We start from the raw sequence: 16262 nt of genomic DNA, 5'->3' as shown, positions 1-16262 counted from the left end.
CACACACTACCGCAGCTAGGCTGTACTTCACAAGATTCTAGGGATATTATGTTGTCACTGCATTCACTTTTTGATAATCCATACACAGTCTGTGTGTTTTATCCGGTTTCGGCACCATCACGATGGGTGACCTCCAGTTATTGCAACTAGACTATGATGTCATTCTGAAGCATAAATGTAATTTATTTTTGCACTTGAGCTAATTTTACTGGATTCAATCTATAAGGATGTTGCCTTATTGAAACTGAATCCCCCGCATCTACATCATGCGTAGCCAAATTTGTTTTCTCCAACTTATTCCCACAGATAGCTTTGTGTGACTGTAATAGCTTTTCCAAATCATCTTTGACACTTGCCTGGAAGATAACTCAATATCACATTTAAATTGTTAAGTACTCCCTCATTGTACAATTTAATTAGAGGAAAGTTAATTTCAGAATCTTTCATTTTTTCCTCCTTTTCCTTTCCACTACTAATACCTCCTTTTGGTTATCTTACCTGTCAAAATATTTTTTAAGCATATTTACATGACACACCCCCCGGTTCTTTCTTCTATCTGGGGTATTTATTAAATAAGTAACTTCACTCAGTCTCTTTTCAATCCGGTAAGGCCCACTAAACCTTGCATTTAATGATTCGCATGGCACTGGATACAAGACTGATGCCTTTTCTCCAGCAACAAAACTATTAGGTTTTGCCCTCTTTTCTGCACTTGTCTTCATCACTTGCTGCGATACCTTTAAATGTTCCTTAGCTACCTCACATGCTCTGTTCAATCTTTCTCTAAATTTTGTCACATAATCCAGGAGAGTAATTTCTGAACTTTGACCCACTAGTTTCTCCTGAATCATCTTTTCAATGACAGATCCAGCTGACTGGATGTCAGCATCCTTCCTCTGTCTTTTGGATTTTTCCTCTTCCTGTTTCAACCTGTGAGTTTCTGATCCCGTCACTAAGCAATCTGGAAACAATCCAGGATGCTCTTTCTGCAACAACTCTGTCGATTGCATCTCCACAGGCTGCTTGACTACAGTAGGCATCACCAATATCTGTGACCCAGCTATATCATTTCCTAGGATAAACTGAACTCCTGTAATGGGCTAATGATCAGCTTGCCTGTTTTCAACCTACTTTTAAAATTTGCCTTACACAATGGAATATGTATAGTATCTCCGTGTATCCCACTTATTAACACTCTTTTCTGCAATGCCCCCTTTGGACAACAAATAGCGCCATCCCATAAGGGCTGACAAGCCCTTGTACCCCTTAAAATTGATATATTTGCCTGTTCCACCCTATACACATGGATAGACTTTCCCTTCAAATATAAAATCTTTAAACATTTCTGTAACCCGTCCTTCAGAACCCTTGGGTAAGTTGTGAATGCATTCCCATTTCATTAGCTACCAATGATTCTTCTTGCTCCACTTGTACACAAACCACTTGCCTCTTGCCTCTAGAACTCCAAGCCCACAGTACACTTATTTTCAGAACTTTTCTGTGTTCTAATTACTGCAATAGGTTTTCCCTGTAACCTCCAAAACTTTAGCTTTGTGTGCCCAACCTTATTATAATGGAAACATTTAAGTCTTCAAGTGTCACTTCCACCCTCAGCACCTTCCTTTCTGGTCTGAGGAGAAATTTCCTGGGAATTCCCAGCTGTCCTTTCTCTTCCCTGACTACCTGTCTTCCTTTCATCTACCCACTTCTTATCCTTCTCTGATTTAAAAAGGTGATGGAAAAAAGATTTTGATCTATGGACCAGCTCATAATCATTAGCTATCGCTGCTGCCTGCCTAGCTGTTTTAACTCTTTGTTCCTCCACACGGGTTCTAACTACCAAAGGAAGTGAATCTTTAAATTCTTCCAAAAGAATTACTTCTCTAAGAGCTGCATATGTTGTCTCTATCTTTAATGTCCGTATCCAACAGTCAAAATTACTTTGTTTTACTCTCTCAAACTCAATATAAGTCTGCCCAGGCTGTTTCCTCACATTCCGAAATTTCTGCCCGTACGTCTCAGAAACCAACTCATATGCACTCATAAGTTTTTTTTGGCTGCATCACAATCCACAGACACTTGTGACTGCGATGCATATACCTCATGAACTCTACCTACCAACCTAATCTGTAAAAGCAATGTCCAGATTTCTTGTGGCCATTTCATTTGTTTAGCTTTCTTCTCAAATGAAATAAAGAATGGCTCTACACTCCTTTCCTCAAACTTCAGAAAAGCCTGCACAAATTTAAACCTCTCCACTGGGTTTTAGGTTGAATGTGGCCTTTTCACCATCAGAACATTCCTCAGCATCTGAGGTCTCTTTTTTAAGGTCTAGCTTTTTAAGCTGGTATTCTCTTCCTCTCTCCTTTTCTCTTTTGTCCATTGCTAACTTTTCCATTTCCAATTCCCTTTCCTGTCTCCTGCCTTTCTGCTCCCTTTGAAATGTTCTCTCCTTTTTCTTTTCTTTTGCCTCTAATTCAATTTTCAGTTCAATTGCTTGTTCAAGTTCAAACTTCTTCATTAACAACTGAAGTCTCATTACTCCCAGCTGTGACTCATTAGTTTCAGGTATCCCTTCCAATTTCAAATGCTGCACTATTACTCCATTTATGTCTGCTTTCCTTGCACCTGCGGTTAATCCTAACTGCAACTGATCTGATAACTCTGATAATGGAATCTTGGTTACTTTTTCTAAACCTGTCAGGGTTACATCTTCCACTCCCAGAAAAATCTAAACAATTGCTAAAGCCATGATCGCAGTCCAACCACTTTAAAAGCCCTGACTACCAACTCGAGTTCAGCGTTCTTCTCACACTCGTAGCCTTCAGATTCACCAACTCCAAGCCAATCAAGGAATTTTTAAAAAATCCCGCAAAGAGCACCCAATTTTGTTATGATATGGCAAGTGGTAATTGCGGGGCTGACCAAATCCCAAAAGGGAAACTTGGCCAAGCTATCACAACAATTTGTATTTGTATTTTATTTTGAGAAGTTATGTGTACTGAAGTAGGAAGTAAAGATGCCACTACCACTTCTGGAGATTTTAAATATTAAATTAAAACATTTATTAACAAAAGAAAAGAAAATGTAAACACACAAGATTACAGTTACACAGTTAAATTTAGTCTTATAACATTTCCCAAAAGATTTCTACTCACAGATAAACACCCTTTTACAGGCAACCATCCTTATAGATTCTTAAGTTATAAAACTTCCAGTAATATTACTGCAAAGCATCCACTGTTGCTATAGGGGAGGTATGACACAAGCTTCTCTCCCTCTCCTTTGACAATGGAAATCCAAGGCTTGTGACAAAACCTTGCTTTCTAGAACCAGTAGACACTTCTTTGGAGTGGCTAGAAGCTGCTACTTCACAATATACTCTTCAAGACCTCACATGGCCACCCCCCCTACAGCTTTAAATCTTTCATTAAATATATTTTCTCCACTTTTAACTTTTAAACCCACTGTTCTTAACCTTTTTTTGAAAGTTACCTTTCCCAGAATCTAAACATTTTTCATTTTGTCATAATGCCCAATACTTTTGGGAAAAATAAACTTAATACCTTTGCTTTATTTAATTTATGATCTATGCCAGTTGTAAAACTTCCTGTTATATCTCTTTGAAATTCAATAGCTAAAATTGCAACTCCTTATCTATCTCCTAATGTAAATTCCTAATCACGCTGTATCTACAGGGGTCACATCTTAGCTCGTCCATCTCCACTTCGAAATACCTACTTTTAAAACTTAACCCTTTGATGATTTAAACCTTGCAGTCTGACTGTCTTCAGTTTAATTAAAGCAGTTACACACACACAACATGCACACAGCCCCCACAAGCCTGCTTCACAGTACCCCACAGTAATATTGGAAAAGATTATATTTTCTTTACAAGTGAGATGGAGAGATAACAAACTGGAGTGGTTTTGTGAGGTAGCAATGAAAGAAACAGCCCCTTCATGGTGGAATAGGGGAAAACCAGTAAGCCAGGCTCAGAGCAAGAATGTGCAAGTTGGGATACTGGGCTGGAGATGATTTCTCAGGTAGGATGCGGTAAGGCGGCACCGTAAATGGGCAGAGAAAGGGAGGATGAGGGCCTTGAGGCACTGGGGGACAGGATGCCAGGTGAGCTTGGAAAGCACAGGAGTGATGAGATTGCTGACCTCTGTCCAAGGGAAAGCTTAGTCCACAAAGTATTGTTTAACCAAAATTTGTAACAGTTGAAGGAGAAGATGTGCATGAGCAGGGAATTCGATATATTATTTCCAGAGAGGATCATAGCTAAATTAGAGTTTTTGCATTGGAGAAAGATCTCCAATAGTTGTATTCAGCCATTGAAATTTTGATTGTTCTGTATCAAATCTGCAGTTGCATATAAGCACAGACAGCTATTAATATATTTGGTCCTTTAAACATTAAAAATTCCAGAAATACACATAAAAGCTTTTTTAAGAATTAGCTTTCTTTTTTGGAGGTCCTAAAGTTTGGAGGTTCGCAAAGCCAAAAGATCAGTTCTCCCTTGCTGTTGTATGATCCTCCCAAGACAGTAATGAAAACTGACAGTTCTGCATTGGCAGCAATCAGACAAAGACTTCCCTCATCAGCTCGCCAGGGAAAGCAGATGCATTACTCCCTCCCTCAAGCACCAATATTGCCAGGAATCAGATGTGTGATACCAGGTAATTAACAAAATAATTAATTGGAAATAAGTAAAATATCCATTTTAGTTGGTGGTTCTCACAAAGACACGAGTTGCTTACCCAGGATACAATGACAAGATACAAAGACTTAGAAATGTGTTTGTGGCTTACTCAACAGCGTTAGCACCCTGCACTCAAATAGAAAGGCCTGAAGTACACCAGATTTTGGGCATTGGATCTCAAAACGTAGATGGTGTTCCAGTAGGATTCCATACAGGTTAATGATCCAATTTCCAAGTAGGTGATTGGTTGGGTTGCGTGTGTCTCAGCTTCCATGGTCAGGGATGGCTGAGGCATTGAGTAGGAAAATCGCAGACTGTGGGAGTACTGTCGATGGTGGTGTAGGGGCAGGTGGGTGGGAGTCAGGAGTACTGTCGAGAATCAAGTAGGAAGATTGCAGACCTCAGGAGCACTGTTGAAGCTTGTTTGGGATCATCACTGGCACTGACTGCCTCAGGTGTTAGACCTTTACTTGCTTATGCAAGTGAATCCAATGCCTGCTTGAGAAATGGGGCAAAGGGCTCCTCTTGTTTTCTTTTATCAAGACAGCATTCAGAACAACTTGTGTCGGAATTATGCGCATAGAGTGTCAATTTGTTCCCTAAACAGCACCCATAGTTGTTTGGGGAACAAACAACAGGCGCTACCAATCCTAATTTCATGCTCAGTCTCTACACCTGCAGAGCAAATTTTAAAGGTAAAGGCCAACCTGAACCAAAATAATTTGATTAAACCCAATTCATGTCATCCCTAAAGCCACTGATTTTAACCTTACCCAGCTATGGGGAATGGGGAGGCTTCAAATTGGCAGCCATTTTACATCACTCGATTTAACACTTCACTAGAATCAGTGAAGCATTGAATTGGATAGGGTGTAAAAAGTGTATTTGACCTGAATATGCCCTATTCCACATGGCGGGTAAAATTAAAAATTGGACTATCTTGTCCAACATATAAAAACATTGAACATGAAATTTATCTAGTGATTAAGGTGAGGAGTTCTGCTTTAACACGTAAATGCTGCTGCCAGTCCTCGATGTCTTAGATCCAACAAAAAGTGTACATTTTCTCATATATATAAAGATTTTAAATAAATTCTAATTATCAAATAATTGAACATTTATGAGACATGATCATTCACTAAGTCTCAAGGTTTTGGAGAAAACAAATGATACCAGAAATGAAAGGTTATATCCATCAGGAAAAATTGAACAGGCTGGAGTATTCTTCTCTGGAAAAGAGAAGGCTTCAGAGTGACTGTTAGAGGTCTTTAAGATTATGAAATGGTCTGAAAGGGTACACTTGGAGAAAAGTGGTTCCATTTTCAGCTAAAACCAAAATTAGGGGCAATTTAGTAAAACATAATCTCTAATAAATCCAATAGGGAATTCAGGAGAAACTTCATTACTCAGAAAGACTGGTTAAGGATGTGGACCTAGCTACCACAAGGACTGGTTGAGATGACTGGCAAAGATGCATTTAAGGGATAGAACAATAAACACACCAGGGAGAAAGGAATAGAATGATTTGTTGATGGGATTAGATGAAAAAGGGTGGGAGGGCACTCACGAGAAACATAAATATCTGTTGGACTTGTTGGGCTGAATGGTCTGTTTCTGTGCTATATGTACTATGTAATATGAAAATGTAAAATCAAAATGATAATGCACTGTCTATATCTAGGTTCAGCCCTCATTTTTATTCATGCCTAGGGTGTCTAAATTTCTGTATGCTAAAACCTATCTAAATGCATCCCTTTTCATTTATTACTTCAGTAAAGTTGACATTTAACAAAACAGTTTAAACTGTTAGAATAGGGAAATGATTGCAGAAATCCTTTGTATAAGCTGCACCTGTTTAATGGGGGTCAACTTAACAAAAAAATGATCAGTTGCATTAGTCATATCCTTGAACTGGGAGAACACAAAATATTCCAAAGTGCAACTTGTGCACTAGAGTGTACCCAAATATTACACATTTTACAGAGAAGTAGTAGGTGCAGAGATGTCATACAAACCAACCTGAATAAGAAAATTAATCCATAATCATTTGGCTTGGCCAACATATCAGTTCCAATTACCAAGACATTTGAGGCATCTGGGGAAAAACATTGAGGAAGGAATAAAGAGATTTGTAAAGGATTTAATACTATGTAAAAAAAAAGTGATACAGTTCAATTTGTAGCATTCTTTATGCAAGCAAAACAACAGAAAATGAAAGCATTTACTTACTGTTATTAAAGTTATCAGTCGCCAAGAATGGAGGTTGAATAGCAATGGACATTACAGAAGATTTGTATAATGTTTGATTTCCAGGATCAATGAACATTCAAACTCATCCTAATTGTATGAGTCTTACTTGCCTCATCAATTATCATTTACTTGAGTAAATAGAGCAATGCGCAGTCATCATTTATCCAGGTAGTGAGACTGTTAAAATTTTATTTTGATGATGTGCTGATGTTTATGCAGTACAAGCTGTAATGTTGCATAATATGAATTATATTTTTAAATTATTCTTCTTTGCATACAGCAGAACCCCATTGCTTACTTTCCTCTTTGGGTGAACAAGGCATGGAATGATGGGATTTATTGTGATGTCAGTCATTTCTCCCACAAGAAGTCTGGTTCAGTGTCACAAAAGGATTGAATCATATCTATCACTGAACCTGAGCCCAGAAAGTGAAGAAGAGAAAAAGCAATTTTCAAAAAAACTCTTCAATTTACATATTCTTTATTTTCACTTTGATGAGCAGTAAAATAACAATGAGTTAAAGGCATGCACTGTTATTAGTGTTTTAAAAATAAGTCAATTTCTGGCAAGCAAGGGATACACCATGAACTGCCTATTGCCACAAATTGCGGGATCATTTGTGCTGTTCCTCTGTTAGCTACATGAGAAATGGAGCGTGCGATCAACCTTTCCACAGGTTTCAAGCAGTTGTCACATGTGCTCACTAATATGAAGGTGGCTTCCATGCACTGGATGGCGATGAGTGGCAGTGGGGAGGGAATTGCATGGGGAAACCCAGAAGTCAAATAACCAGGTCAGAATCAATGATATCATTTCAACTGCAAAACTTAATTTAGAATTCCAAGTTTCAGTTCTGTGGAAGGGTCATGAGGAGTCGAAACGTCAACTCTTTTCTTCTCCGCTGATGCTGCCAGACCTGCTGAGTTTTTCCAGGTGATTCTGTTTTTGTTTTGGATTTCCAGCATCCGCAGTTTTTTGTTTTTATTTTTGTTTTTATTCCAAGTTTCATGTCTTTAAGCTGTGCAATGGTTGCAGTATGCACCCACATGACTCAATCCATCTATATTTAAGGGGACAGTGCACAAATAGATATCGGAAGTGTTCTGGAAGGATGGTGGGCCTTGAGCAAGGGCAGCACCCAGATTCAGTGACTAATTGCTAGAATGACTGCTGAGCGCAGTCAGGAACACAAACATGTACTTCCCTAGCAATGGAAGGAAGAAACTGCTATTCTCACCAAAAAGGCCTGATTGGAAGTAGCTAAGGAGGTGAGTAGCAATGTTAACCTGTGCAAGATGTAGTACATCACCATCTATCAGGACACCCTCACTGGTAAGGACTGAAGGGCACCTCCAGGCCTTTTTAGGTGTCTGAAATGGATCTTAAGCTATCCAAAGGCTTTCTTGATGAGAGAGTGGGTTATCATGTGGCTTTCATTGTAGTGCTCCTGTGCCTCGTTGGTGGGGTTCCTCACAGGTATCTTGTGTCAAATTTGAAGGCAGTACCCCTTATCTCCTAGAAGACAGCCCTTAAGTATGCTTCCTGGATTGTAAAAGTCTGGAACGCTGGACTTATGCATTAAGATAACATCATGACAGCCCCCAGGAAACTCGTGATACCTGCATGAACCTCTTCTTGTGATTGGTGAGTAGCTGGTGAGTTTTTTTTATGTAAGTCTTTAGTTTGTTTCTGTTAAGTTTAGTTAGTCTAATCATTGAGGCATAGCAGGGCACCTCTGTCGCATGGATTGCACATCCTGTTCCATGTGGGAACACCAGAACACTTCTTGTGTCCTGGACACACACAAGTGCAGGAAGTGCACAGAAAAGACTTAAGAGAATGATTCTAGGGATGAGGGCTTCAATTAAGCAGATAGATTGGAAAAGCTGTGGTTTTGGGAGGATGGTGGACCTTAGAAAAGAGATGGTTGGGAGGAGAATTGATAGCAGTGTTCAAAATCATGAGGGATCCAAACAGCAAATGGACAGAAACAGATCTCAATGGAGAAAGGGTCTGAACCAGAGGACACCAATTTAAGGTGGCTGGAAGAAAAACTTTTTTCTGGAGCAATTGATTAAGATTTGGAATGTACTACCTGAGAGTGTGGTGGAGGCAGATACAATCAGGGCTTTCAAAAGGGAGCCAAATCCGAACGCTTGTTCAATCTGGCTATTGCCACTATAGAGGAGATTTATATAATTGATGGCCCTAAACAATCTGTTTATGTCCTTTCTGGTGCATTTTTATGCAGCTAACTGGGATATCCTGGATATATTGTTGGTAGCACCCTGGAAGGATCTGGAGGTGAAAAACTGAGGGTGGTGATCAATGTTGCTGTTGCTAGTAATGCATGCCACTATGTCCAGCAGGGAGAAGGTATCCCTGAAGAAGGCTGCAGGTGTCTGCCACCACCGGACGCGACAACCTCTGTCTGTAAACCCTGTGGTGTGGGTAGTGCCTTCTGCCTCCTTGCTGCGCACATATTGATCCCACCAACACACCATCAGTGATGTAGATGGTGATGGTCTTCCTCCTCTGGTGTACTGTCAAGCCCATCCAACACACCTCCAATTGTGATCTTGACTTTTTGAAATCCTCCAAAGTTGAAAAAAATTCCAGCCTCACAAGTACTCTCTGCCAAACATTTTCCAGAGAAAACTGAGAGAGAGCTGCAATAAGTGAGCTTTTATTTAGGTGAGACAATGATAAGTTTAAAATACCCACCTAAACTTCTACTCAAACTCACCTCCATTTTCCTGCCCTGGGAAACCTGTGCTGCACAAGCTAAATTAGGAGCCAAGTGAAAAGCAATTCGAAAAGACCTCATCAATGTCTCCTAAGGATGTTAATTGTGCCTGGTAGGTAGGTACCTGCCCACCTGCAATAATGAAATCCCAAACTTCATGTGTGGGTTTCACCAGCACCATAATGCACCTTCATTAAGCTGGAAAGTGGGCATGCTGGAGCCAGGTTGTGCTTGGCTCTAAAAATTTTAAAAATTAAGTCGCCTCCCATTCTTGGGGGGTTAAAATTCCCCCCATAATTCATCATAATTTCTTTTCCACTGTCCCTTTGTTTCTTTCTCTATCCTTAAATCTCATTAATTAAGGAGATAGGCTACTGGTCCCCTTGTTCCCCAGGGACCCAGAGGTCCTACTGTCTTCACTGTTTTAAGCTCACACTTCTAGCAATTTGCCATACGGAATTATTTGCAGCTGAAGGGTGAGGAAAAAAATACAGCTCACTGCAAATTGTCTTGCTTCAGCAAGTTCTGGGCCATTATGCCACTTGACACACTTTTCCCTTAAGCCTTTATGGAGCCACATTTATACAGTGTAGTGAAGTCTCTCATGTGGGGATTTATAGTGTATGGTTATGGCAGTGTTAAAAATCTCATTGATATACAGGGTTAATGGCTATTCTTACCTCTGGGCAGGTCTGTTATTTCATGATAACCACATGACATCAGATCATGGCAAAGATTCTCTAAATGATACTCATCTGCTGTAGCGAAGGCTGTACACTTCATCAGACCCTATACAGAGACACAGAGATAAAACCGTTTGATAATATGCATAGTCTAACAAAGCACTGATAAAACAATTTTGTTTTGTTGTAAAGACTAATGTGGTTCTACTCTAAGGTACATGAAAAATTGGATTTATTTCAAAAGCTGCTGGTTTCCTTCCTCAAAACCACTCTTAGAAGAAAATTAGGACCTGGCCTTGTAAATGCTTCCTAACATGAGAGTTGATGAGGGTGAATATTTGCTGCAAACACCCATCAGCATAGAATCATAGAAAAGTTACAGCACAAAAGGAGGCCATTTAGTCCATTATGTCTGTGCCGGCCAAAGAAGAGAAAAAAAGAAACTAGCCACGCAGTTTAATCCCACTTTCCAGCACCTGGTCCGTAGCCTTGCAGGTTACAGCACTTCAGGTGCAGATCCAACTTTTAAACAAGTTTCAACCTCAACCACCAATTCAGGCAATGAATTTCAGACGTCCGCCACTCTCTGGGTGAAAAGGTTTTTCCTCATGTCCCCTCTAATCCTTCTACCAATCACCTTAAATCTATGCCCCCTGGTAACTGACCCCTCAGCTAGGGGAAATAGGTCTTTCCTGTCTACCTTAATTAGGTCACTCATTAGCCTCCTCTGTTTTAAGGAATCTAGCCTATCCAATCTTCCGTCATAGCTGCAATTTTCAAGCCATGGCAACATTCTTATAAATCTCCTCTGTACTCTCTCCAGAGCAATTATGTTCTTCCTGTAATGTGTTGATCAGAGGTCTACCCAAAATTCTAGCTGTTGGCTAACCAGCATTTAATACAGTGCCAGCGTTACATCCCTGCTTTTGTATTTAGTACCTCATTGAATAAAGGAAAGCATTCCATATGCTTTCTTTACCAGCTTATCCACCTGCCACCTGATAATTTACTACCTGATGGCAATTTTAACATTTATTTTTGTTCCTGATTTTCCTCAGATTTGCATCCTTATTCTCTTTTCAAAGAATCAAGCTGTGATAGAGCTTGAGTAACTATCTTTTGGGAGCCATTCTTAGGAATATGAACAGTCAATGTCTTCACTGCTTTTTAAAAAAATGGGTATTCATTCATTTTGCCGAATGAATCATGGCTAAAAGAGAGGGTACAAAAGGCTGATCCCCTGTCGGGCTGGACAATTTCCCATATCTGATTTGTCTCAATGTTTTCTCTGGACTGTGAAATAGATTAAATTCTCTACTCACAACAGCCTGATTTGAGAATTCCCTGGAGTTCTCACACTGCCTTTAGACAAGATTTGGACTGGAAGGAACTATCATTTCAAAAATAGATAAGTAAAAAATTTAAAAATGTTTTATATTGAATACCATTAATTAAAAATTCTAATTCTACACCTTCGCTTGGGATATTTCTTCTTTGCATCACAAAGGGAAACTAATGTCTGCACAGGTCTGATGGGAATCCATCCAGCACTTTGATGCCAACCTCAGGGATTGCAGATAGAATTAGCCGAGCCCCGAATATGGCATCGATCACCTATTCCACTGCAAGCTAAAAACATCCCGGGGCAAATGATAGCTGCAACATGAGTTGCAAATCCATTGTGAGAAGTGGAAGAGAAAAACATTTAATGTAATTAATTGAGAAAAAGGAGCAAGATTTTGGGAGGGAAGGATAAACAAAAAGTAGATGCGTCTTAATCAAATACTGCAAATCCACCACAATAAATATGTTAGAATATAAATAATGAATGAAATAAAGTTACTTTTGCATCTAAAGAAGGTTTTGTAAATTTGTCTGGTAGACAGAATTATAAATATTATATCAGCAAGGCTTTTTTTGTATCAATTAAGTGTTTAATTATTCTTACTAAGTCAATCGTGAAATCTTGCAGTTAGAGAGAATTTAATGTATCACAAACAGTTGTGAGAAGTAGCAGAAAGAAAAGCACAGAGAATGATGGAGACAATATCAGAATAACAGAAACAGAAAGAAAGAAACTTAACAGGGGCATGGTGAGAAAGTAACAAGGAGAAATTTCTTTTGACCACCTTAAAGAAAAAGATGGACTTCAGAAGGATGGACCAATGAGACTAAACATAAGGGGACAACAGCAGTAAAGCACTATTTCACTATACTAGAACCTGACTGTACTCTTTTATTCTGAGGTACATTACAACTTGAATATAATTTATTATAGATAACATTTTCTATTTAAAATAATTTTCCTATCTAAGTAGGTCATTTATTCCAATATTATCATATGCTCAGCCACTGAACGCCGTCAATGATTATCAGCATAATTGGTAAGAGGTTATTTACAGAGAACATGCCAGACAAAGCTTGCTTTATTTCTATGGTGACAGTTCATTTTGTGAAATATCAGAAATTGAAACGATAGAGTTTATCACTGCAAACACATGCACAAATTTGTTTAAAAATATATAAACTAGAATTCTATACTCATCAATAGGAATGAGGGTGTTGCTTTTCAATTATGCCACAAAAATCAGAAATTGACCAATGACCACGGTTACCTGAAATGCTGAATAGCACACTCCCAACGTCTGATCACAATGCATTGTTAAGCAGTAAAATCTCAGGTTGTGAGGCTTTTATAACCATAACATCCCACTAATGTGGCCACAATTTTTAAGAGCTGGAGAGAGCAATGTGGCAGAGGAAATGGCATTCTAGTACCACGGGTACCAAGATGATGAAAACGGAATATGAAACTGTATGTAGAGTTCCTCCTTTTTGGAATACAGGTTATCCTCGATATTCCAAAGATTTAGTTTAGCTATTTTCAGACATGTCAGGAGAGAAAGGAAACATTACTGCATTAAAAATCTTAAGGAAGTTAAGATAAGCATCCTCCTCTTTCCCCTTCCTGTACAAAACTGTTCTCAGGGATTACAAATCTTAGAAAGTAATAGAAATATTATGCAAATAGAGTCTATCATAATATTTTCTGGTGTATTCCAGGTCAGGAAGAAAAAATGGCTGCGGATAATGTAAGCTTGTTATTTGAAGGATGATTTATATTCAAAGAATGAGAATAAACCAATTTCAGTATGTATGCAATGCAAGGCATGCAATTGCTCTCTCACATTCATCTATTGTCCACATATTAAATGATAACTTAGTTCTATACACTGGGAGGCAAATCTAATCTTTGAGTAAAGTCTGCCTTCATAATCGATCTCTCAAAAAACAAACCATTTTTAGAAAAAAGGCCCAAATGATAATAATAACGTTGAGTGAAGTTATTAGAACTGCCTCACAGACACTAGCTAAGGCCATTCGAAAATTTATTCTGTGATGTAATCAAATGCCTAATCAACTGAGCTTTAATTCTACTAGCAAATGGCCTGCCTAACTATTACAAAAATCTTTTGTTTCATTCCCATAAGAATGGGCCCAAAGCAGCCACAGAGTGGAACAAGATTATGCTCCTAATGCCACAGGACTTGTTGAAAACTGCAGAAAAATTGTTTGACACCAAATAAATTGAGATTTTGTTTTGGAGTAACTTCAGGTAAGGCCTATCTTTCTGCAAGGAAGGGAAGTTATACCCACTTGAAATTCACTGGTGTTCCTGAAGTCCATCCAAAAAATAATCTGCATATTTAAATGTAAGTAAATGAAAAATGATTGCTTTATCTAGGCCTGTTGCAACAATCCCCCTCCTCCCACTGAAGTCACACAATCTCCTGGGATAGGGAAAGTAACAAGAAAAATAACCTTAGGCTAATTTGGGAAAATAAACTCTGGGAAATTGACCTCTGGCCCCCCAAATGCAATAAAAGCAAGCTACAGGAGACTACAGTAATTCAGATGAACAAATGGCTTTTGGGGAAACAAACATTTCCCCTTAAAGTATTTATCCAATTTCCTTTTGAAAGTTATTATTGAATCTACTTCCACCACCATTTCAGGCAATGCATTCCAAATTGCAGCAACTCCCTGAATAAAAAAATGTCTCCTCAGCTCACCTCTGGTTCTTTAGCCAATGACCTGAAATCTGTTCTCGGTTACCAACCCTTCAGCCACCAGATTCAGTTTCTCCTTTATTACTGTATCAAGATCATTTATGATTTTAAAATACTCTCTTAAATATCCCATTAACCTTTGCATTTCTAAGAAAAGCAACCCAGCTTCTTTAGTCTTTCAATGTAACTCAAATCCCATAACCCTGGGACAATTCTAGTAAATCTCCTGTGCACCCTGTCTTGGGTGACACGCTTCCTAAAGTGAAGTGCCTGGAGGGAACACAATTCTCCATCTATAGGGTCTAACCAGTAACTTATAAAAAGTTTAGCATAACATACTTTTGTATTCTATGGGCAGAATCTCCTAGATTTGCACAAAGTGCGGTAGTGGGCAGGAAAAAGAATGTTTTACCCGCCGACCGCAATGGTGGTTTTTCGCACGGTTTTGTCCCATTCCCGGCTTGTCCCACCTCATTAATAATGCATTCCTAAGAAACACGCCGGGTCGCTGGCAAGGCGGCCTCTGATTCGCCCGCCCCATCATCACCTCAGGCCTTCAGTAATATGTAAAGGCTGTCTCTGTACAGAGCTAGAATTCTCTAAGGCATCGGACGCCGCTGCAAAGTCATGATTGGCAAAAGGAGGAAACATGCTGCCCCCAAATTTAACGACACCTCCCTCGGGTGCCTACTGGATGCAGTGGAGGCCCACTGTGAAGTCCTCTATCTCCGCTCTGGACGAAGATCAGTAAGCAAGGTCACCAATCCAACATGGGAGACGGTGGCAGAGGTGTTCAGCGTCAACACCCTGCAAAAGAGGACATCTATCCAGTGCTGAAAGAGGATGAATGATCTCCTCCCTTCCATCAGGGTAAGTCACTCTTCTCATCACTCTCAAATCACACATCCACAGGAATCTCATTCACTTCCAGTTCAAAGGACATCACCATTCACTCTCTCACGCACACCTTCATCTGCCCTGCGGATTGGGTCCTCATCTTGTCCATGGCACCACTCACCAACCACACATGCCAGGGATACTTATCATCTGGCCAGGTAGGCGTCCTGCTTACACTCCCTCCATCTGTATTCAAGCAGGACAAGCTGGCTCACAACAAAAGGGAGAGGCTGCAGACTGGTGGAAGAATGCCGGACATCAAGGTCCTCACAGACTTTGAAAATAAAGTCATCCAGCAGGCCGATGAAGATTTAGACGTTCCTGTGCTGATGTTGAAGTCGGCGGTACACAACCAAGTGGGGATCCAGCAGTGCAACATCCATCAGACAACAACGCTGTGAGTCAGTTCCCCTGTTCCACAGTTCAATGCTGTGCACTAATTATCTCTCCTTGCTTTCTAGGAACATGTGGGAAGTAGCCGAGGAGGTCCATGACCCAGGTCCTTGACTCAAGCCCCGAATGCATCTCGGAAGAAGGTTCTGATGACACCCTAATTGAATACCCGTCACAGCGCTAACCCACACCCTCCACCAGTGCAGAGACACACATCTCGATGGGACCTGGTTCTAGTGAAGCCTTGGGGTCACAATCTGGTAAGCACAGTGCACTGTCTGATCCACAGCAGGCAGTAGCAGGGACTTCCCAGGTTTCCGGCACTCTGAGGACTGCTCGAGGTGAGAATTCTGCTGAGTCCAAGTCAGACAAGGAGCCTCTGGACTTGGTCACACCTCAGTTGCTGGGGCTGCAAAGGCAAGCTGTGGATCTGTGTGCAAAGTAGGCCTTGCCGCTCCTTCATCTTGAGGAAGACACTCCTCCCTTTGCTGAGCCAAGCACCTCCACCGCTCTTTTC

The 16262-nt window shown here is 40.0% G+C and overlaps 1 protein-coding gene across 8 annotated transcripts in view; it reads right to left on the bottom strand.

The window, feature by feature from the left end:
* The window catches only part of rmnd1 (required for meiotic nuclear division 1 homolog), a 70908-nt gene that overhangs the window by 29190 nt on the left and 25456 nt on the right, over nt 1-16262 (bottom strand). For all 8 annotated transcript variants that reach the window (XM_041211454.1, XM_041211463.1, XM_041211409.1 and 5 more), the window contains 2 exons: nt 10383-10491; nt 6725-6800 (listed from right to left, as the gene is read on the bottom strand). In XM_041211454.1, the coding sequence (XP_041067388.1) occupies nt 6725-6800; nt 10383-10491 (185 nt within the window). The remainder of the gene's footprint in view (nt 1-6724; nt 6801-10382; nt 10492-16262) is intronic.

The sequence above is a fragment of the Carcharodon carcharias genome, chromosome 2 (genome assembly GCF_017639515.1).
Source record: "Carcharodon carcharias isolate sCarCar2 chromosome 2, sCarCar2.pri, whole genome shotgun sequence".
NCBI classification, from domain to species: Eukaryota; Metazoa; Chordata; class Chondrichthyes; order Lamniformes; family Lamnidae; genus Carcharodon; species Carcharodon carcharias.
Note: the sequence above shows the minus strand (reverse complement) of the source record. Positions and strands in the feature narration are given on the sequence as shown.